The 25,322-nt window shown below is 36.0% G+C and overlaps 2 protein-coding genes across 2 annotated transcripts in view; both read right to left on the bottom strand.

The window, feature by feature from the left end:
• Positions 1-3,604: 3,604 nt before the first annotated feature.
• LOC121374516 (bone morphogenetic protein 1-like) lies at positions 3,605-7,368 on the bottom strand. Its single transcript, XM_041501618.1, has 3 exons — positions 7,154-7,368; positions 4,078-4,239; positions 3,605-3,807 (listed from the first exon to the last, which is right to left on the bottom strand). Exons 1-3 carry the CDS (start codon positions 7,296-7,298, stop codon positions 3,605-3,607), a joined length of 510 nt encoding a protein of 169 aa, XP_041357552.1. The 5' UTR covers positions 7,299-7,368.
• Positions 7,369-16,650: 9,282 nt separating this feature from the next.
• Positions 16,651-25,322, bottom strand: part of LOC121375399 (transcriptional regulator ATRX-like) — a 71,284-nt gene continuing 62,612 nt past the window's right edge. The window contains exons 27-32 of the mRNA XM_041502829.1: positions 21,132-21,309; positions 20,624-20,809; positions 19,667-19,832; positions 18,639-18,736; positions 17,914-18,006; positions 16,651-17,362 (exon numbers count right to left, since the gene is read on the bottom strand). Of these exons, the coding sequence (XP_041358763.1) occupies positions 16,970-17,362; positions 17,914-18,006; positions 18,639-18,736; positions 19,667-19,832; positions 20,624-20,809; positions 21,132-21,309 (1,114 nt within the window). The 3' untranslated portion in view covers positions 16,651-16,969. The remainder of the gene's footprint in view (positions 17,363-17,913; positions 18,007-18,638; positions 18,737-19,666; positions 19,833-20,623; positions 20,810-21,131; positions 21,310-25,322) is intronic.

Raw genomic sequence — 25,322 nt, 5'->3', positions numbered from 1 at the left:
AGGATCCCCGTGACATAGTGGTTGTATAAGGTTCTCTTTATATCAAGTTTAACTGTATGTTATTCTCATGATCATGTTATCTTGAATTGCCTCTGTGAATTGGTACATTTTAGTCATATCTGCTGTGAGAAGTCGACAGATTTTACAAAGTAAATTCACATTTTGTAATTATTACTAATAAATACTGATAAAGAATTTTGTACATGGCCTAATGCCAAATAAATATTATTCAAATGCTTTCATGTTGATTTTCTCTTTAGTGTTTATAATAATGATATTATTGTTGATTAACAGTGGGGTACTAGTATTGAAATAAGAAGAAAATTAAGGTCTGCTGGGTTTTTTTTTAAATAGGCCAAAAGAAATATGGCTGTCGGAAATAAGACAGCATGGGGTGAGTGGAGGGTTGGGGACAGTGTGTGGAAAATTAGGACCTATGAGATGGGGGGGGGGGGGGGGGTCAAATTCTTTATTATCCCCAGAAATAGGTCATGTCAGGGTTGGGGAGCCCCAAATTATCACTGTACAGTATTCTTCCTTATAAGTCTCACCAACACTGGGAATAGAACATTTGGCAATTTAATTATTATTAATTATATCCAGAGCAAGTTTTAATGACTCGGTGGATACATATGTAAGGCCACTAAAATTATTAACCTAACGGCCCATACAGCTGACTTATAGCCCAGGACAGCGTGCATGAATCTTAATTGCATAAAATATGAAAGTAAGGTTTAAATGAAAATAATTGACAGTTAATAAGCGATCTGTGATTGGTGAAAGAAGGGCTCCCAACTTGTTCTGACTACTCAAAGAAACATAAAGTCACTGATGATGAGAGAAGAATAAAAGTTTGTTTTCTTTAACACCACCAGTAGAGGAAATTAATTAATTAATTAATTAATCATCTGCTATTGGATGTCAGACGTTTGGTAATTCTGACACGTAGTAATAAGAGGAAAGCTGCTACATTTTTCCTAATACAGCAAGGGATCTTTTATATGCACTTTCCCACAGACTGGAATGCACATACCACAACCTTTGACCAGTTGTGGTGCATTGGTTGGAACACGAAAAAAAATCCCCACTCGGTTGAATGGATCCACCGAGGTGTTCGATCCTACGATGCAAGCACCTCAAGTCAGCACTCGACCGACTAAGCTAAATTCTGTCCCCGATGGTGAGAGACGCAGTGAATGACAAAGCACGGGGATAGACTGTCGAGTGATTCTACACTGGAAAATGTATTGGGGAACAAAAAAATACTTGAGCAAAGGTTCAGCTCCCAAACCCCTCCGCCTGAATACACATCTGAATGATAAATATATTGGAGAAATACGTGACTATCAGTTTACAAGGGTTGGGATTTAGAAAGTCTTTGTATAAATTTAAGAGAATGTATTAAATGGGGAATCCTTGGCCCAATTTCACAAAATATCGTAAACTTAATTTTGCACCTAAATGTAAATCTATGACAAAACCACACTTTTTTCTATTATTAAAAGTACAATAAATATTGTTTGAAGTACACATATTTCAAATTCTTTTGTCCGTAAAATCTTCCAATATGATATTCTGTATGAAATAGATGCCAGATACATGTAAAGTTATGGTAAACGTATGACCGGTATAACTGCTTGTCGCAGATGTAAACTTCCGATGTTTTGTGAAATGGACCCCTCCTCTGTGATATATTAATATTATATTTACAGATGTAAACTTCCTATGTTTTGTGAAATGGACCCCTCCTCTGTGATATATTAATATTATATTTACAGATGTAAACTTCCTATGTTTTGTGAAATGGACCCCTCCTCTGTGATATATTAATATTATATTTACAGATGTAAACTTCCTATGTTTTGTGAAATGGACCTCTCCTCTGTGATATATTAATATTATATTTACAGATGTAAACTTCCGATGTTTTGTGAAATGGACCCCTCCTCTGTGATATATTAATATTATATTTACAGATGTAAACTTCCTATGTTTTGTGAAATGGACCTCTCCTCTGTGATATATTAGATGTTTTGTGAAATGGACCTCTCCTCTGTGATATATTAATATTATATTTACAGATGTAAACTTCCGATGTTTTGTGAAATGGACCCCTCATCTGTGATATATTAATATTATATTTACAGATGTAAACTTCCGATGTTTTGTGAAATGGACCCCTCCTCTGTGATATATTAATATTATATTTACAGATGTAAACTTCCGATGTTTTGTGAAATGGACCCCTCATCTGTGATATATTAATATTATATTTACAGATGTAAACTTCCGATGTTTTGTGAAATGGACCCCTCCTCTGTGATATATTAATATTATATTTACAGATGTAAACTTCCGATGTTTTGTGAAATGGACCCCTCATCTGTGATATATTAATATTATATTTACAGATGTAAACTTCCGATGTTTTGTGAAATGGACCTCTCCTCTGTGATATATTAATATTATATTTACAGATGTAAACTTCCGATGTTTTGTGAAATGGACCCCTCATCTGTGATATATTAATATTATATTTACAGATGTAAACTTCCGATGTTTTGTGAAATGGACCTCTCCTCTGTGATATATTAATATTATATTTACAGATGAAAATGTTCTGGATTTTCATGGAATTCCAGAGTTTTATGCTACATAAAAGCTGCTTATTCCCTTGTAGAACTATCAAGATTATTTTGTCCAGTGTCATTTTCGTTTTTTAATATTAATCTTTATTGCATAGTGCAAAGATGTTTTGAAGCATACCACAGAAAACGTAGGAAAAAGAAAGAATATCTTACTTAACGAGGTACTATTAGTCTTATTCAATTTACTGTGCTACCACACCATAGCACTAGGTAAGTATGAATAATAATAATAATAATAATTAAATATAAATGTTCTAATTTTGTCTTTATGGGGTCAGATATAAGATTGAGGACCACAGAGATGAGAGGAAACCTGCTATCGCCACTGTGTGGCTATTCTTATTAGTAACAAAGGATCTTTTATATGCACCACCCCAGACAGGATAGTACATATCATGGCTACTGTTACACCAGTTGTGGAGCACTGGCTCAAATGAGAAATATTCCAATGAGCCCACACATCCTGCCCCCATCCCTACCAGACTTGAATCAATCATAAGCAGATTGTGCATCAGGCGAATATTTTACTACTGAAATCCATGTAGCCCGAGTGCTCTGTTTGAGAGCTAGACGGACATTTGGACGATCATATACATATATATATATATATATATATATGTAAAATATAGGGGAAAACCTTAGAACATGTATTAGTATGTTATAAGTATCGCACTAGTCTTTGTAGCTCGTGTGTCAACTATATATATGTTGGTTTACAAGGCTGGGCTAGAGGACACGCGAACTATGTTCTGTGAAAATGCACCTTTAATGTTTGGAATATCACATTTCAGATCCCTAGCCAGTGGCATAGCATAGCGAGGGAGGTCAAAGGTGCCATGCACTCCCCCCACCCCCACCCCCCAATCAAACCTTTTTTCTTCTTTTTAACTATTAAATTTTATAACTGGGTTCACAATAAAACAAAACAAAATTGTCTTTCATTGTTTATATAAAACTTAGACTTTATTGTGTTTCTTTTTGTCTGTGTCTGTCACGTATAGAATATCATAATACAATATTATTCTCTCAAAATTTCTGTAACTTCGAATACACACAATAATCGCCAAGGTAACGATGAAGGAGAGCAGAATAAGGGCCGCAACTCCTGCCAGAATGTAATGCGCTACAGTAAGCACGGGTTCTGCCCTTCGAACACGATCTGAAATTATAATTTATAGATGCATAAATCTGCTATAAATATGTATATACAGTAATAATTTTTTTTAAATTAACTCCGTTACAAAAACACAACACCCCCCCCCCCCTTCCCCCAACAAAAAAACAAAAACCCCACCCTAAAAACATCCAGAACCACCAAAATAAATGGATAAATAAAGGACTATGGCCTTGCCGTGGAGTCGATATTTTGTTAATTTTATAAATATCATCGAAATATTTATTTCTAATCGTGGATATCATATGAACATACGTTTCACTGTTGTCCAAAACTGCAAAGAGAATCCACTGGCATCGCTACCGAATGAAACCGCTTGGAATGAAAAATGAGCGCTGTTCTGAGTAGTTTTGTATATTTTACTAGCTGGCTTTTTTCCACACCATCTAATAATTTTAGGGTCCAGTCTGTAGGAACCTGTAAGTACAAAATATATATATAGACATAGACATATACAAATCAGTGGCGGATCCAGAAAATCCATTTAGGGGGGCCCAATGACTTGAGGAGGAATGCTAAAGGAATTTTTGGGGAGGTTTGGAGCGGGATTGTAAAAAAAATGAAAATTTATTTATAATAAAATTATAACTGTCGCAAAATTTAGACATTATTCTCATGTGCGTACAAGATCGCATTTGTGTATGTGGTTCGGATCCCAGTCGAGGCATGGGATTTCTTATCCAGATACCGACTCCAAACTCTAGTAGGTAGGTGTAAACCACTTGTACCGACCAGTGATCCATAACTGGTTCAACAAAGATTATGGTTTGTGCTATCCTGTCTGTGGGAAGCGCAAATAAAATATCCTTTGCTACTAATCGGAAAGAGTAGCCCATGTAGTGGCGACAGCGGGGTTCCTCTCAAAATCTGTGTGGTACTTAACCATGTCTGACGCCATATAACCGTAAATAAAATGTGTTGAGTGCGCCGTTAAATAAAACATTTCTTTCTTTGTGTATCGGCGAGGGGTTGTGGGGAGGGGGGGGGGGAGGCTGAAACGAAAAGGTCTGAATCTGGATAACAACTAACATTCTGAGTAGAATGATGGGGAAAGTTTGCAAGCCACTTCATTTTATTCTAACATCTCCTTCGGTTTTGCAGTACATCAAAGGCTGTGGTACATGTATGTACTATCCTTTCTATGAGATGGTGCATATAAAACATCCCTTGCTGCTAATCGAAAACGTAGCCCATGTAGTGGCGACAGTGGGTTTCCTCCCTCAATATTTGTGTGGTCCTTAACTATATGTCCGACGCCATATAACCATAAATAAAATGTGTTTAGTGGGTCGTTAAATAAAACGTTTCCTTCCTTCCTTCGGTTTTGTCCGAATTCGAAGATTTGCTTCAGCACTTAGGGGTGGGGACAGCAAACCCCTCTGATGTTCCATCTCGTACGAATATGATTAATCTGTTCAAAGACGTAACCAGACATTTGAGCTGGTCTAACTCTATACATATTATACAGTCGAAACCGAGAAACGTGAGCCCGTGAGATGTTTACAATGCTAACTATATGCGACCAAAATGAGGGATATGCTATTACTACAAACAACTTAATATATACTCTTCAAAAGAAGAAACGCAAAACCACATTGTCGTAACATTTGGAGAATTGATTTAATTAATGAATGGCGAGTCCGATAATTACCAAATGTTGCAGGATTGTTCACAATTCACTCTAGTCCATTGTGAGTAAGTGATAGGACACACCACCAAGGTCAAGGTCATCTGGAGTCAATACCGGGTGTGGCCTCCGCGTGTGTTGACAACTGCCTGGCACCGCCTGCCCATTGAAGCAACCAGAGTACGGATGACGTCCCGGGGGATGGTGGCCCACTCGGCCTGCAAGGCTGCTGCCAGCTCGGGCAGGGTCTGGGGCTGTGGTTGTCGCTGTCGGAGGCGTCGGTCCAACTCGTCCCATAGATGCTCAATTGGGTTCAAATCCGGTGATATCGATGGCCAAGGAAGGACATTAATGTTGTTGTTCTGTAGGAAAGCCGTTGTGAGACGTGCTGTGTGAGGCCTGGCGTTGTCATGTTGGAACACTGCGTTGGCGTTGGCCATAACTGGAACGATGTGTGGCCGGAGGATCTGGTCAATGTAGCCCTGTGCATTCAGGTTGCCCTGCATGTGGACCAGGTCAGTTCTGCCAGTGTGTGAGATGGCTGCCCACACCATGACACTACCCCCGCCGAATCTGTCCACTTCCTGCACGCAGTTTGCCGCATAACGTTCAGCACGACGCCTATACACGCGACATCTTCCATCATGACGTCGGAACAGAAATCGGGACTCGTCACTGAACCACACCTGTCTCCATCGCAGTTGAGGCCATTGTCGATGAATCTGGCACCACTGCAGTCGGAGTCGACGGTGTTGTGGTGTTAAGATGACACCTCGAACTGGACGTCTGGCACGAATTCCTACCTCACGTAGGCGGTTCCGTACGGTCTGGTCGGATATCCTGCGCAAACCTGGGATTGCTGCGGCTGTGAAGGTGGCAGTAGTCAATCGTTCCCGAAGGTGGCGTACCCGGATGTAGCGGTCCTGCCCGGGGGTAGTGACCCGTGGTCGACCGGATCTAGGGAGGTCACGTGTTGATCCATGTTGCTGGTAACGGTCCCACAGTCTGGAGATGGTACTTGGGGACACATGGAATGCCCTGGCAACGGCCGTTCTGGATTCGCCTGCGTCTAGTCGGCCGATGGCATTGTTTCTCTGCGGTTCACGGAGACGTGGCATGTCCAGGATTGTCAACTGTCGGCCAGATACAGAGGCCAGGCAAGCGAACACCCTGCACTTTTATACTGTCGGTGTTCATGTTGCACGTGCAGACAACGCACGTGCAGTGGTGACATGGTTTGCACGTGGCTGCGTTTTTGCGAATATTCACATTTTGGAACTTTATTGTACAGTAGATGCGTTTTATCGAATGTAACCGTGGGAATGTGTTTGGGACATGCAATGACCTTATATTCACAAAGCATGAACCGGTAGGAAACATAAAATCGGAGTTATAACCCATTTGTACCCTTTTGCGTTTCTTTTTTTGAAGAGTATTATATATATTTGTGTAACCCATATTGCCGATTGTTTATATATATATATATATATATATATATATAGATGGATTGTTTTATCGGTATATGTGTATGTATTTCTGTAAGTCATTCTCCACCATTGTTCCGCACTATTGTACATAATATTGTATTTCATTGTTATAATGCTGATAAGTTGGAAAACTTAACGCAATAAAGAACTTGAACTTGAACAATGCTAACTATATGCGATTAATAAACAAAAATAAAAGAAGTAATAAAGCATATACCGTCTCTAATTTCTAGGTAATCGGCGTAACAACTTGCAGAAGCGTCCACTGAAAAGTTTACTATTCTAAACTGGACTATCCCATCATCTACGTTAGACTGTACAATCCATGTGCAAGAAGAGGTTCTGAAAAGCAAAGCGTGCATTTTTGTTTTAGGACAGACAAATAAAGAAACGAACAAACATAAGCAAATAAACAAACAAACAAAACATATATGTAAAACCCGAAGTTATTTGCACGTATACTTTTGTGGGGTTTTGTTGTGTGAGTTTTCTTTGTTAGTTGGAGACTTTTGTTGTTGCTGTTGTGTTTTATTTGTTTGTTTTTGTGTTTTGCGTTTGTTTTGCTTTGTTAAATAAATTGGGGGGTGGGGGGTTGGTGGGTGTAAATACAACATAACAATACAAATATTTCTTAAAAGAAGCATAATCACACGGTGTTTATACTATACACATATAATTTTTGGTAATCAGAACCATAATTTTTGCTTGAAAAAAAAAACCCACCAATAGGAATTAAATTAACATTTGAAACCTCAAAAACCCAAATAAGAATAACAAAGAAACAAAAACGAACAAACAAGAACAACAATCATACTAAATAACTAATAACTAAATAAATATACAAATCAGTTTTGGGTGCAGCGGGGATTCTGGGTTCGAATTAGATTTTTTAATGTATACTACTCAAAAGAATTTAAGGGTCAAAAATTTATAACCAAATAAGTTTCAGAGTGTATTAGATTGATGATGTAAACTACACAAAAAATTTAACTTATTGTTCCATATTTACAAAAAAAAACCAAATAAACGTCACTGTATACAAGAAAGTCACATGACATTCTGTCAAAGTTGAAAGTTGTCAAACATGGATTTTACACATTAGAACATTCGTTTAATAGTGTGTGAATCCACCCCTGGCGCGAATACACTCGACACATCGTTGCCTCATGCTGTTGATCAGACGTCTGAAGAACTCTTGGGGAATGGCCTGCCACTCTGCCATAAGAAGGTGACCCAGATCATGAAGGTTGGCCGGAGGGGCGTGGTTATCCCGAACTCTCCTGCCTAATTCGTCCCAGGCGTACTCTATTGGGGCCAAGTCAGGCGAATATGCTGGCCAATCCATCCTGGCAATACCTTGTTGTCTGAGAAAGTCCGTTACCACCCTGGCGCGGTGGGATCTGGCATTGTCATCCTGCAGAACTGCCCCGCCGCCAATCTGCTGAAGGCCTGGGAGAACCAACGGCTGGATAATCTCATTCAGATAGCGGATTCCATTCAGATTGCCATCCACCACATAGAGGGGGGTCCTGTGGTGGATAGAGATGCCGCCCCACACAATGACGCTGCCACCACCGAACCGGTGACGTTGTCTAACGTTAACGTCAGCGAAGCGCTCCCCAGGACGTCTGTAGACACGAACCCGACCGTCGTTGAACTGGAGACTAAACCTGGACTCATCAGTGAACATCACTCGACCCCATTGAACACGTTGCCACCGCAGATGAAGTGTGCACCAGTGACATCTGGCCGTTCTGTGACGTGGTAGGAGTGGTGGTCGAACAGCCTGGCGACGGCAGCGTAGATTATTGGCTCTCAGACGATTGCGTATGGTTTGATCAGACACTCGGAGTTCCAGTCGCAGTCCGCAGATTGTCACGTAATCGGCGTGCAGTGGTTGTGCGTTGACGTAGAGCCATATTGGTGATGTAGCGGTCCTCTCTATTTGTAGTGCTTCGGGGTCTTCCCGAACGTGGACGATTTCGAACAGAATTCGTTGCTTGGTACCTTTGCCACAGTCGGCCAACGACACTCTAACTGACACCAAGTCTCAGAGCAACATTTCTTTGCGTATTGCCATCCTGAAGCCAAGCAATAGCCCTTCCTCGATCTTCGATAGTCAGTTGACGTCGTACCATTGTCGAATTTGGAGTGTGCACCGTACACGAACGCAAGCTCCAATTATACGGAAATTCAACATTGGGAACATGGAATATACATGCAAAGCGTGCAAATGAAGCGCTTTGTGAAAAAGCAAGTTATGGGCACTTAGCAGACCTTTCGCTTTCACCCTAATTTACGTGCAAATGTAAGCATGTTTTCGCCATTAGAACTAGTCGACAGTGTCAATGACAGTGGATTTTAATTCATTTATGGGTTGCTTAGACCCACTTTCGTCAAAATGGAACAATACCATGCGTGACATTATGGTCTAGCTAATATAATTGACATTCAGAAAATAATGTCGAAAATATCGTCTGACCCTTAAAAAATTTTGAGTAGTATATTTGGCGGGGAAGCATAACTCCGGGTCCTCCTCCCCTAAACTTCGCTCACCGCCCCACCCCCACCCGGCCTGTATACCATTGCGTGAATTCTAAATCTGCTTCTGTTTTTTTGATAAAGGAACGAATTGTTCCAAGTTTTTCCCCGTCCCAACCAGTGACCCACGACTGGTATAACAAAGGTTGTTGATGTGCTGTCCTGTCTGTAGAAAAGTACATACAAAAGATCTTTTGCCACTAATGGAAAAATATAGCAGATTTCCTCTAAGACTGTCCAAAATTACCAAATGTTTGACATCCAATAGCCTATGATTGATAATTCAATGTGCTCTAGTGGTGTCGATAAACAAAAACAAACTTTAAACTTTGAAGCCTATAAAGACCATGTTACATTCTATTCTCCAGGTAATAAGTGAACACTGTAATAACTCACTGAAGATCACATTAACCAACCTAACCATGCCAAACCTAGCCCGTTTTAGAATAATAAATCGTTCGTGTTTTCTGAATTCTAAAACAATACAATCTAAAGACTGAGTGGACACTGCGCAGGGCTTTGAATTATATCGGTTTACCTAGGATACGCCACGGGAAAGTTGGGTGATGTGATGTTCTGTGGTATTTCTGTCGCTGTGAGCAGGGATAACCCTGGGCAGTTTTTTCCTGTGAACAATTATAACAAAATCCGTTACATTTATAGCTACAATAATTTATATCTATAACATATATTCACTCTTATCGTTTATTTTATACTGATCAAAACTAACAACGAACAATTGTTTTAAAAGCATCGACTTATAGACTAGTCCAATCATGTCATAAATTATTTAATGTTAGTACATAAATATTAGAATGTTTTTTTGTTTTTTTAATCTTTACATATAGGTCTATATAAATATTTAATAATTTTTATCATTCAGTATCAGTAATAATATATGTCTTTATTATCATAATCGTCTGCTTATCTCTATGAAAGTTAAACTCAGATAAAAACTACAAAAAGAGCATTAAATTACTGAAAATATTACGTCTGCTATAGTATATAAAATAATCTTGAAATCCCAAAGCGTTTTAGAAAGGACATACCTAAAACGTTTCCTAGGGTAAATACAAACATCAAATGCACGGCTTCTGGTACTAGCATTTCTAAATAAAAATAAAGAATGAATTATATTAAAATAAATCAATAGTTTTTTTCTTTTTTAAGTAAATGAAAAGGGTTAACTTTTTCTTTTCGCATCATTTTAAATATATTTGCAGATACGACACGAGCTAATGTTTGCATTATATGTATATATATTAAATGAAACATCCAAATGTTTTAACATTTGTTTATAAAATACATACATATTTATTTTAAATATATTAATTGGCATAAAAGACAAAATATTGAAATATTTTATAAAAAGCAGAACGGGAATGAATTTAATTCTACTTTTATTCTACGTTGAAAGAATTTTAACCAGTTGATGAACCTACCTTGTTTAACCTGTCTTCTTCCCCAGAAGTTGGCCTACAAGAATGTTTCTACAAATCTCTATGGCTCTAATGCACATATAGCTTGGTCAACCAGAAACTATCGATAATACTCGATCAATGTTCACTTCACTAACAACATAAACCGCACCAAAGGTTGCCGCAGTACTTATATAGTTTAACACCGTACTGGATTATTACTGAATGGAGAATTAGACATTCTTGTCGTACAATTCTAATATGTATTAACAGGTAACCGTTTTTTGTTTGTTTTCAGACTTGTGAAAAAGCAAAAACAGAGAAAGATTATATGTTAATTTCGTTAATCCCTACCGATAAGCTACATATCCTGAACAAGTCAAAAATCTTAATTCATTGATTGAATATTGTAACATAATAACATTCGAAGAAAACAATTAAAACACGTTTTATTCTGCACTTCCAAATTCAGGGAGAGAAGAAAAAAAAACCCGAGTGCAAACCTTATTTTTTAGTTATTCATGTTCCTATTTTTAAACATGTATTATGGTGAGAGAGTGAGTGAGCGAGTGAGAGAGCGAGCGAGCAAGCGTATGTAAAAGTAAAGTTTGTTTTATTTAACGACGCCACTAGAGCACATTGATTTTTATATCTTATCATCGGCTATTGGACGTCAAACATATGGTCATTCTGACACCTTTTTTTTTGTTTACAGGAAACCCGCTGTCGCCACATAGGCTACTTTTTTATGACAACCGGCGTCGGTAGCGTCGTGGTTAGGCCATCGGTCTACAGGCTGGTCGGTACTGGGTTCGGATCCCAGTCGAGACATGGGATTTTTAATCCATATAAATGTGTATCAATCATTACTACTGCACTAAATCATTAATTCTATATTCATGGCAAAGGTGTCTGGTCAATCACTGTATTAATCCAGGCATGCAGATTCATGACGTTTGGTCCCGCCAGATCTCACCGATTACAATGGGCGTATACTATCCTATCTGTATGTATGCTAAAGTACTTGTGTACATTTCAACAGCAGGCAGTGGACACTGCATCCACCCAAACTATGAAGCTGAAGGGGCCACAGTATACGTTGCCAAACCCCCTTCCCATTAAAAGGTGATCTAAATATGGGTTAGAGTGTAAACTTTTGTTTCACTTAATTCTGGCAGTTCAAAGAATGTTCATAATTCTACACACGACCTTGTATTTAATAATACTCACCATCCCCGAGTTACCAGCATTTTCAAACGCTTATGAATTCAAACCTTCAATCAATGTTTATATAAAAACAAAAACAATTGCATACCAAGATGTTTAATTCAGATTTTATCATTTTTTATTTCGTTTTTTAAAATTTCAGACAGTGACAGGTTTTCAATGATAATGATGACTAAATGAATACTCTTTACAAGCCAAATGACTGTAGACCAACATGTACAATTATTTTCTTCAAATTCATAAATATAAATAAATAAAACCATTTTAAACAAATATGCACATGATAGGCATGTATATGAACGGACAAAATGCATTCATGTCGTTTCCATGTGGGTTTCATGATAATGTACACCAAACATTCTGTACATGTTATTAACAATATGTATTTAGTATAGTGATTAAAAATTTAAAATACAATGCCAACACACACACCCCTCCCAGGAAACAAAAATAGTTTCATTTCTATTTTGGAAGTGCTAGGAATTTTTAAAAATATTTTAGGAAAATATACATGTATATTCAACAGAACGTTTTTGAGATATTTTTAAACAATGCTATTTGCTCAAGTATATATACTGTATATATAATATTATATATAAGACTAGAAATTGTCCAAGCAATGTTAAAGCAATATGCAATATATTAATCTAAGATTAACTTATTATCACCATCTTCCTTGCTGACAATGTAGGCAGGGTATTACAGTTTTAACAGTGATTCTAGACAATGTTGTTGCACTCCTACCACTTCAAGTTGATTAAGTTCTCATAATGATGAATCAAGTCAAAAACTATACAAGAGAACTATACATAACCCAGTCATACAAGGCAAAAGCTACGAATGAACATTAACGACTGAATGAACACTAGGTTACCGTTAATGATATCTGTACATGAAAAATAGATGTATATGTATTTGAGTGTGTCACACAACTATGATATAAACGTATGGATGTATTAATTTAGATCACAATAAATGAGATAATTTTCATAACCCCACTAACAAACTCAATTTTTTTTAAAATCAAGATTGTAATACATTCTAATTGTAGAAAAAGAGGATTGCAAAGTCTGCTAAATGAAGAATGACATGTACTTTAGAAAAACATCTACAAATGGCTTCAAGTTAAGGCTAGGTAGTCTTTCAGACAGACTGATGGTACACATGTATGTCTGTTGACAAATGAAAATCTCTAACATGTGGTTGTAATACAATTTCTTTTGTACGAGGGGCAGACATAGGATAAAACACTTTACTACACATTTGTAGTCCTTGTTTTTCATCCAACATCAATAATTAAGGTCTATAGTGTGTCCCATCCACTTAAAAAACCCAGAAAAATTTGTAAATTATTTGAGTTTGTTTATGTAAGAAGTAAAAATGCTTTGAAAATTAAAATTGTGTGCAATTTAGAAAACAATCAGCTCAAAAATAAACAACTTGTAGTAAATTTCATAGTATGAAAAAAAAGAAGGCATTCCCTGTGGGAAGGACTATAATCATATAGATTTTGAAGATTGATACAGTAAAGTTAAAGTTTGTTTTGTTTAACGACACCACTAGAGCAAATTGATTTATTAATCATCTGCTATTGGATATAGCATTTGATAATTGTGACAATTTAAGAGAGGAAACCCACTAAATTTTTCCATTAGTAGCAAGGGATCTTTTATATACACCATCCCACAGACAGGATAGCACATACCACAGCCTTTGATATACCAGTTGTGGTGCACTGGTTGGGACAAGAAATAGCCCAATGGGCCCCGACGACTGGGGTCGATCCTAGACTGACTGCCCATCAGGAAGCCGCTTTACCACTGGGCTACGTCGTGCCCCCGATACACTAAAACAAACTGGATAAACATTAAATACACTGGTCTCACTAAACCTGATCCACTTGGGACTGGGCAAAAATGTGCTGGTTTAGACAAAACCACAACAAACACTTTTTCTACTCTGTAAATCAGTTTTCAGCATATACTTAATTAAATGAGCACTTTAAATGAAAAGTACACTAATTAATACACACACTGCTAGTTTTATATATTTTGCAGACACCCAAGAATTTGTTTGGGATTGTCATTCATTAATAAATATCAGCAGGTTACAACTATATCTGTTTTCAAGATCAAAATAATCTTAAGACAAAACAAAAAGAGAACACTTTGCAGGGTATTGAAAAACAGAGAAGATTTATTGTGATTTAAAAAAAATTAAATAACAAAGGCAAGAAAATGTTTTCGGGTTACACTAAAATTTGGAATTCTGATAAAACCAAGCAGCTTTTTAACCTCTATATCTATCCCAATTGTGTTGTATTAGGCCCCACTAAAAGAATTGATTACAAAACTCAGGCACATTCTTCATTGAATAAAAATTAATAAAGTTTTAATAACATTTTCATTCTAACCACATGATGCATATTTTTACATTACCTCCTTGAAGATAAGAAGGGTGAAACACAGGAAATGTTTTATTTAATGACGCACTCAACACATTTTAATTACGGTTATATGGCCTTACACAGTGTCAATATCCATCACCTAAATGAATGATTATTATTTTAATTGTTTTAACAAATCACTGGCTATTTAGATCCTGAACATTTGGTATTACAGGAAACCTGCTATATTTTTCAATCAGCAGCAGGGGATCTTTTATATGCATTTTCCCCACAGACAGGCATTGGTAGGGATGGGAAAAGATTTAATTAGAGAATGGGTCCACCAAATGGGTTCGATCCTTTAAACCAAGCACCTCAGGAAGTCCTCTACTAACCTTAATTGGATATCCCTCTCTACTAACCCCAAGAAGAAAATTTGAATTTTTTTATGTATGCATTGTTTATCGGTAGTATCATTCAACTGTGATTAGGGTTGAAATAATGACAATGATTGAAGCACTTCCATTTTGGACGTAATGTCGAATATTTTTCGCGGAAATAATCTTAAAATGAGGAATGGATATATATATAGATATATCTTATTTTTTATATGTATCTTATTTTAATCCATTGAGTATATTTATATATAAATCATTGATCATCAGAACTAAGTTAAAACCCAAATTGTGTTTGCGTCTTTATAACTTTAAAACCTAGCCATTTCTAGTAAGAATCCGGACAATATAAACAATCAATGAAATTAGACTGTCCAGTTACATCAGAACTTGACTCAAGGTCTGTTCGAATATATCTGTAGGGTATATTAATTTTTCTATAAAATGACAGCATATGTTAATATATTTATTGTAAAACCATTTCAGATTGAGAGATAACCAATATATTATGCCTGCATGTCAATAATTAAAACAGCCCTTTTACAAAACAGTCACACAAAAAAAAAACCCTATACATTGCTAAATTAGAGAGATTAACAAAGGTTGTGAAAGGAAAATTGTTTTACTTACATTGATCATTTCAAAAAAATGTGAAATCTGTTACTACATGACCAACCATACTCATGTTTTAACTGAAAACAGTACAACATATTAACAAATGTCTAACCATAGTTTTATGGTAATGTAACAAGCATTCTGAGAGTATTGCTAAAGCAATACATGCCCTCTAGCGGGCCCCAACACATTTTTTTTTTTTTTTTTACTTTTTTTCGTACTTATATCCAATTACGGTTCAACAGGGCTTCTAGATTATGGTAGCCCCACTCCCGTGGCTAGTGATATTCAATGTTGGGCTAGTAAATAATTACAATTGTCATGCCCGACGGCTAGTGGAAAAATAAAATTGTCAAATGTTGCAGTTAAGTCCGAGTTCGACAAATCCGCTAGACCAATGCCCATGGCTAGTGGTTTTTAAGTTCGGGCTAGTGAAAAACGTAAAACCACTAGCCCACAGTGCATTTTCATATCTCCTAGGCTCAAGGTAAATCGTCATGAAAGTTAAACTTGATTTGTAAAGCTATACACAGCTCAATATCTCAAGGAGTTGTGTATATGAGCATATATATATATAAAAATCCAGGAGAACTATATGTGGTACAGTTAGAAGGACCTATAGTCCCTTCCAGTTGGACTAGTAGATGACTAATAAACCAAATAAACATCTCAACACAGGTAAATAGACAATTCTTACTACTACTGTATCTGCACCATTCCAATTCTCCACGATCAGTGATCTGTATGTCAACCAAAAAAACCGTAACAATTTTCTATGAAATGTAAACATTTGCTCTTTCTCCCCTACAGTATTTATTCCTTCCTAATTGAATGTAGTGTGATAACTTGTCATAAATCTTTGGAACTGTTAAAAGTCTACAGATTAATAGATATGAATAATTAAAAAACATAAAAGTTAACTGATCCCACACGTTATAATTTCTGGAAAAACTCTTGTTTTTCCACAAGTCAAACCTGCTCAACTGCCTAATTATTTAAGAGATATTTTACTATTCTTTCAAAGCATCTCCTATGTTACAAAGTGACCTGTATTAAGCAGCCAGTAGTCTACAGGCAGTGTTTTAACATGGCCTTATTGACTGCTTAAAACAGAATTGACCCCCCCCCCCCCCCCCCCCCCCCCCTTACAAATGCTGGGTACCATAAAAGGAAATTCACTGGCACTTTTTTCCCTGGTCTTTATCCATTAATATATTTATTGAAATATAAATATATTGAAACAAAAAACAAACCTATCAGACAAGCTTTCCATGCTATCCTCATCTTACAAAGACCAGAAGGACTCAATAAATAAAACCGACTCCCAGAATATTTGTCTGGTGTTGTAACACTAGCTTGACCTACACACACTTTCATCATACAACTTTCAAACTAACCAATTCCTGTGTTAAAACAACCTTTGACAATCAATGCTCTAAAATGGTCACTAGTTAAGACAAGTCGATAGTTTCAATCACATTATTTACAGGTGGTTTTTTCGTTGGATCAGAGGATCCTGCAGTCCCATTTGTCGTCTGCTTATTCCGTCCTCCCACGTTACTGCCCCCTTTGTTACCAACTCTGTTGGTAGCTCTTTCCAGTTCGGCCTGAAGCATGGCAAGATTTTTCTGGGGCATTGAATTTTTCAGGCCTAATGCCTGTTGCTGATTCATGGATTGCATCTGTGATAACATTGGGTTCCTCCAGTTCTGAATGTTACCGGCATTAAACATCTGCTGACCTAACAGTCTGTTCTGCTGCTGGCTAATCTGGTTCTGCTGTTGGTTAATCTGTTCACGAATTCGACGAAGACGTTCCATTTCTAACATCTTTTGCTGCTCAATCTACAAAGATATACAAAAAATTATAGAAAGAATTTTGTAAGCACTATTCTAATTAACTTAAAATACAAGTGTTTTAGCAATGCCTTAGTACTTTTTAAACCACAGGCATTAGGTGTTTAACAAATGACAACCATGATACTTAGTTTATGGTTAAAGGACAAACCTTTTACTACCAAAAATGATACACAGCTGACAACTACATTTACACGTAATTCAAAATATTCAATTCAATAAACTTTACTTCTTGTGTAGAAACTACAGAATCATTATTACATGCCATATTCAAAGTAAAGCCAAAAATACCACAATAGTTTTCAGATGCAGCAGCCCGTTACTCGACCATTGTGTTATTGTAACCATTCCTGTTATCAGCAAAGTTGGTAAATAAAAATAAATCTGTGGTTGAATACAGCATCTAATGCTCTGAATTTAATTTAGCACTCACACCAGTCTCTTATTTTACTAAGAATAATTACTACTATCCTGAACAGTCCACAGGCAATTTTTCTTGTAATGCTCCATCTGCAATGATAATTTTTTCATTCCGTTACCTGTCGATTCTGTATTTCCTGATTCATCATTATCTGCCTCTGCAAGACACTCTGTACTTGAGCTTGGAACATTTCAGGTGGAAGATTGGGATACTGAAGACAAACAATAGTAAGGTGATACACAGATGATTTAAAAAATTAAAACAAAGATTACTCTTTATTAATTTTATAGTGGGAATATAAGTTTTTGTAGAAATAGTCCAATTGACACATACAACAAAAATATTAAATACTGTAAAATTTGAATTGAAAAAAAAAAAAAAAAATACAACTGAATTTAAAGATTTTATGTAGGTCTTCAGCTGCATTTCTTACATTTAGTGAGCACCATGACACACAAATATGTGCTATTTGTTGAAGTCAAAAGATTTAATTACAAGCAAGAAACTGGAATCAATGTAATAATAGCCAATGTCAAGCTTTAATGTTATCTTTAACTACTTGTCCACATTTCAAAGTCAAAAGTTCTAACTGGTATATTTATCTTATTTTTAAAAATCATTCAGTGCCTGCATTTTTTAATAATCAGCCCATATCAATATCAGTAGACAATGTCTTGATACTTTACAAGTTTGTATGGCATTTTTGATTTCATCATGTTTTAAACATCATGATGTTACTATAACACAGATATTAAACTTTGAGGCATTTTTTTTTTTTCTAACCCAGAGGGAATGGTGATTAAAAGCTAACTTGAAGCATGCAGACATTACAGAATTACTAACCTGTGCTCGAACCATCTGTGCGATCTGCATCAGATTGTTGGGACTGAGCAAGCCTCTGCCCATACCCATTCCCATGTTGCCAGGATAACCAGTCTGGACTGTAAAACAAAAAAAATGTCACGCTATAAGAAACAAGATTTTAACAAATGATATATATATATATATATATATATAAAAAAGACCATGAAAAAAGAATGAAGAAAATGTGCATCAAGATCCATCAAATCATTAAAAGTGTAAAATTAACCATATTACTGTAATGCTATTTAATATTGTTGTATAAGAGTGGTTGGTTATAGAAAAGAAGATTATGTCCTGCATTTAGTGTTTATCCTTACAAGGTTTTGTTATGTTGGTGATTTTAAGTTGTTGTTCACCTGCTGTACCATTGTGACACCCTGCTTTCGGCTTTCAGATAACAACCTGAGATTGGTATACTAAATGGCTGTAATTTTAAAACGTGCTCTGGTGTCAACTAAAATTTCTGTCATTTGCTTACAGATTTTTTTTCAATTGGCTTTTGGGGGCCCATGGTACAGGGAAACAGCACATTGTCACAGGCCAAAGATAACCTTGACTAAGGCTAGATTATGTCCATTAAAAAAAAAGATTCTACACATTTTATGACACCCAACATCAGTGTTCAAGATTAAAAATTTTGGGCAGTATCCCAGTTGGATACTAACATTTCAAAATCTGGAATCCCACCTGAGAATTTAGTATCCCACTTAAATGAAATTAATAAATAACATCGTAACAAACTTGGACGACACTGTTACTTAATTTCACCAATAAATGACGCCTTTCATTGTTTCAGCGAAAAATAAAAATGCAGGATTAAAAAACCCAACAACATTATATGGTATCCCAGTGGGATACTGGGTTATTGAAGTCTGGTATCCAAAATTAAATTCTGGTATCCCCGGGATATTGAGATACCGTTAATCTCGAACACTGAACATACCACACTCACACTTATAACCATACAAATCATGCATACACTTCTCATTCTCTATTAATGATCATACCTCTGTTTGAAATTCCCTTCTTCTCGTTTTCGTATTCCTCCCACGCTGCCTTCTTGTCTTCTTCAGACAACTCCTGGTCCACCTTGTTCTCCAGCAGTGAGTCGTGTGTGTGGTACGTGACCACAAGGTCCTTCTGAGACTTGATCACTTCAGCCAGCAGAACATCCTATGTGAAAATACACAACAAATACAACTGTATTTAATGAACAGAGATGACAAAAAGACATCACTTCAGTTGAATATAATTTTGATCTGAAACATGTACAAACGTATGTATGCCTAAACTATCCGTATGTCTATTAATTAAGCCTGGTTACCCAAGATATATATAGCAGGGTTTAGGCCGTCATTTGCCAAATTCACAAATGCAATGTAAAGTTGAATTTGCAAATATATTTCATTAACATTTCGCAAAAAAGAAGAAGCTAATTCGAAAACTGTATTTTGTTTGTATTTTTTAAAATAATTCTGTTTAGCTTATTGTTACTTGAAATTGGCTACAGATTTGCTGATCAAATTTGCCAAATTGCTAATATTTGTCATCCAGTTTCTTCTGAGATCCCAAAGCCATGCTCAGACTCCCTGTCTTGTTCTCGCCAAGAAGTCTGCTGTCCAGCTTAAACACTACCTACATAGACATTTTGTTGATAAATTGTTTTCCCCCATTAAAGACTTGTTCACTGTTTTATACCATTAACATAAAAACCTATTTTCATATACACCGAGACAGTTGACTTCCAATAATTAATTCATTTGCAAAACAAAGATATCTGGGTACAAACTATACCTATGGTACTCATTCTGCTAGACATTAAGGGCTGAAATTACGAACCCTGTTTTTCTTAAACACAGGTCTTTAAAGCATTATAAATGTATGTAGTTACACGTGTGTAAGTCTAAAACAGGCTTTGTAAATTTGGCCCTAAATCTTGTGTAAAATATGTAGATAAATATTACCTGTGGAAGAGCCAACAAGGGTCTGTCTTGTTTATCTGGATCGTCCAGTCTGTCGGGTCTGAATTTGTACAGTTCCTGGAGATCTGCGGCAGTGAAGTGACGATCAATCTGATGTTCGTCAACCACACGCTGAGCCAACGACTGCTTCGTTACCTGTCTTTCATAGATTTTTTCTTCCATCGTTCCCTGAAACACACACAGAATATGTTAACAATCATTAAAACAAAAACTACACACGATTCAGGTTTTATGAAATTTAACTGATGGACAAGTTGAATGCCATAGGCTCCCATCAGATTTTTTACTACTGAATTTGATACAACAATTACACACAGTAGCCATATATGGGTGGGTATGGGACGTTTCTTCGTATACTGAAATAAGGTAGCTTAAATAAATTAAAGAATAAAAGGTTAAAACAAAAAAACATAAACAAAAAGGTTGTATAACTCAACCAATATTTAAACTATGAAGAATTATGAATAGCAAAAATCAGTACAATACACACCTGTGCCAATAATCGGTATATATAGCAAGGTTTTGTTTGTCCGAATCTGTAAACTCGGAATATGGACTGGATGTCATGAGATGGATTCCACGATGCATCGAAGATGATCACCCTGTTTGCTGCCACTAAGTTAATCCCCAAACTGCCTGCACGTGTCGAGATCAAAAACAGACGAGCTCTAAAGAATAATAATTAAAAAAAGAATTTTTTTTAAAAAGGGTAACAATAAAACAATGTACTCTAAATCATAACATATTTTGTTACCTTAAACAGAAAATTAATACAGGGTACCCACAGAATTTTCAAATTAAAATACCCTGTATTTTGCCTGTTGCAAAAGATGTTTCCCTATCTGATTTTTTATTGTATACAAGGGCCTCCTGCCACCCCTAATAGCCGTGCCTTCACCTCCAAATACAAAGATCAACATTGTTACTAACTATATATATATATATATATATATATATCTCTTCAAAAAAAAGAATATATACAGGGTATTATACTCGATTTTATGTTTTCCTACCGGTTCATGCTTTGTGAATATAAGGTCATTGCCATGTCCCAAACACATTCCCACGGTTTTTTTGTCATCGTGCAGTTTGTGTGCGTGTACATTTCAAATGGCTGGCCGTCATTAATTTGCATTTATTTTACCACAACTGGATCAGTGTTAATCCAGTTACTGTTAATAGATTAAGTCTGGTATATGTAGATCAAATACATGAAATTTTTCTTGGTGGTACAATTTGATAAATTGACCAGATGATTTCTCAATAAAAATAGATAGATAGGTTTTCAAACATACACTAGAAATCATCAGTAGCTATCATTTAATAGACAAAGGAATCAATATCTCAGGTTTATAAGATTTAAACATGATTTTGTATACATATCCTTGTATATACAATATAGGACTCAACAAATTCCCTGATATTTTTTCCCAGATTACCCATTACGTTTCCTAATTATAATTCCCTATCTTTTTCCCGTAATCAAACAAAATTTTTTTTTACAGTGTGTCCAAATTCCCTGAATTTTCCCTGCAGGGGTTAAATTTTTTAAAACAGTTTTCCCTGTCCTGTGGGTAACCCTGTAATACAGCATGAAAGGACAGAGTGCTACCTCACAAAAGAAAAAAAAATGTTTTAAAATGATTACACCTATTTATAATTCCCCTATTTCTCCCGTATTTATAGTCATGTATTTGAATGGCAAAACAGTCCTTTCCCCCCCCCATTTTAAAACTAAGGTATTTATTACAAAACATAAAACAGGCACAAATTAAAACCTATTCTTCACACACCAAATTTATTTGCAGAGCTTTCATTCAAGTTGACAGTATTACTGGAAATAAGGTACAACTGGACAAAAGATGACTTCGGCTTTATACATGAGGCCGATGATTTTGTATTTAATATTTGGTCAAATTAAGAGGTCGCTTATCCAAGGAGTCGGCTAATACACAGCAATAGTAAGTGTTTCAATGTTCACATGACTCAATGTTTTTTAAGACTTAGATTTCACAACTGATTTTTATAAGCATGGGTAAAGTGGCAGATTCAAATCTTGACGCAAAGATTAAGACTAAAATCCAGATTATTAACTATAGAGACAAAAGCTTTAGAAGCTTACATTAAAAAAATACATACATTATTTTATATCAATTCTAAAAATATTTCTACATCTTGTTGCTAATTAAATCCAATATATATATATAAATACCTGTAATTTTCAGGATCATTGAAGTGATTAGACCAAGCATTTCTAAGCTGGACACTAGTGGAACCATCCATTCGGAAATAATCAGCACCCTTTGTCCAACTCTTGCCGAAAGCCTCAGGCTAATGAAAAGTAAAATGAATATTTCAAATATTGGTTTTAACTTGAATCCCACAAATTGGCTAAACTGTAACTAAAACTTGGATCCTCTGTTTTTGTGAACAAGTAATCAAAGATTATCAGTTTTAATCAGAATTTGAATTTACAGATAAAAAATGTGTTTCAAAACATACAATATTCAAATCATAGTATTTAAAATGAGAAGGAAAACAAGCCTAAAATAATGAGATACTGGGGCATGCTCCCCTGGAAAATTGTGAAAATATATGTCCTGAAAGATGATTTCCTAGCATCGGAGTAAAAAAAACATGAATCCTATTTTCCAATTATCAGTTTAGATAATTTTAAGGGGTTTTTTTTGGTGGTTTAGCAATATTTTTTTTTTATCTTAAATTTCATAATAGAGTTTATATTTGTCCCAAAGTTGACACACACGCACATTAATTACCAAGAAACATCTTTGCAACCGTGTGCAAAATGTGTACCGGCAAAAATATTCTAACATTCTTTTTGTTTATTTTATGTCAAGTCTTCAGGCTAAATGTTACATTAAAACAAATCATTCGTTAATTTTCAGAAGTATTTTTCGTCTAGGACTTTGTATTATTCATTATTATGTTTAAATGATGCAGACTGATTGCTTTTATTGGAATATGCCAACAAATTTGCAGCTGTCACTTGTTTGGCTGATCCGTTACGCGAGGGATCGACATCGACCGCTTTTGTCCAAACAAATACACACATTTACACTGCTAACAGATCTCAGAGATCAAAACTGACCAATAGTGATGAAGATAACATACATGGATAACATAACCAAGGCCATGTTGGAATCGCCAAAAGGGTGGTTGGTATAAAATCCGGGCAAGTATAAAATCCAGATTGCTGGATTGGTATAACACCCAGACTGCTGGGATGAAACGTAGCAATTTTTTTTACAAAACCCAGAACAAAACAAAAATAGGACAGCACAAAAATCCGGAATATTCTCATCTATGACAAATGAATATGAAGTCATTTGAAGTTGTTAACTGCAGGTAGTATCGTACTGATACTGTAACAGCAACGAAGACTGCAGTAGGACCTAACTGCTAATGCCAACTACAGTTTAAGTGCCAAAGGGAGATAACTGACAAACATCTCCCATTACCAGCTCATCTTCATCATCTGATTCTTTCTTTTTCGTCATCTTTTGTTGTCGCTTTCATCACCATCCTTTTTCTCTCCTTCATTTTCATTGGTATCCATTTTGTTTTCTGCTTCCTCTTTCTTTTTTTTGCCAGCTTTTCCTTCTTCTTCAACTCTGCTTGAAGTCTTTTTGCTTCTCCTTCTTCCTGATTCTTTTGGTCAACGTCGTCCAAGAAATCTTCAATAATGTTTAGAGACAACAAGCTTTGACTAAAAACCAAACTGTAAGAGAAAAAGATAAAGTTTATGTAAGATGAGACATACAGTTAAAACGTCTTTGTTTAATAACACCACTAGAGGACATTGAGCTATTGGATGTCAAAACATTTGGTAATATAAACCAGCAGTCTTCCGAGGAAACCTGCTACATTTTGTTTTATTAGCAGCAAAGGGATCTTTTATATGCACTTTTCCCAGATAGGACAGCACATACCACAGCCATTGATATACCTGTCAGGGTCACTGGTTGGAATGGGAAAAATCCAGACACTAGGTGACCAAAAGAACCTTATGTGATGCTCTACTGAATGAGTTAGATCCAGCACACAGATATTAAAAATGGAACCAAAATTAGACAGATATTATACTTGCTGCAAATATGTTATTGTGATTATGTCCGAATTCCTAAATGTTTAAATGCTAACAAAACACAGCGAATGTGCAGCAAATTAAATGAGCAACTGTACACTTTCGTAGACAGAAAGCTGTGATTCACATTGTAATTGTACTTACACTTTGTCGCCAATCTCTTCAGAAAGCCTGAGAATCTCAAAAAGCAGTGTTAGCTTGCCACTGAGTTCAACCTTGTGTGCATCCTCTAGCTTCACAAACTCCGCCCACCACTCACTGCTCACAGGTGTGCACCTTGGTCCTCTAACGCCTTCGATACATCAAGATCAATACCATCTAAAAAACAGATCAATCACATCTAAATACTTTCGCCCATAAGACAATCTTGGCTACAAGTTTTGGGTCTCAATTTCCAGCCCTGAAAACTTTCTTCCTTATTTTTTTTAATTTTAAATTGACTCATTTATAAGTCGACCCATAAAAAACGATCTATAAATATTAAAAGTATTTCTAGAGAATCATAAATGGCTCCTACATACAATATATGAACAAAAGAAAAATGTATTTTATGAACTTTGGGGCAGTTTGGCTTTG

This window comes from Gigantopelta aegis, chromosome 6, assembly GCF_016097555.1.
Source record: "Gigantopelta aegis isolate Gae_Host chromosome 6, Gae_host_genome, whole genome shotgun sequence".
NCBI classification, from domain to species: Eukaryota; Metazoa; Mollusca; class Gastropoda; order Neomphalida; family Peltospiridae; genus Gigantopelta; species Gigantopelta aegis.
This window is presented reverse-complemented; position numbering and strand designations above follow the sequence as displayed.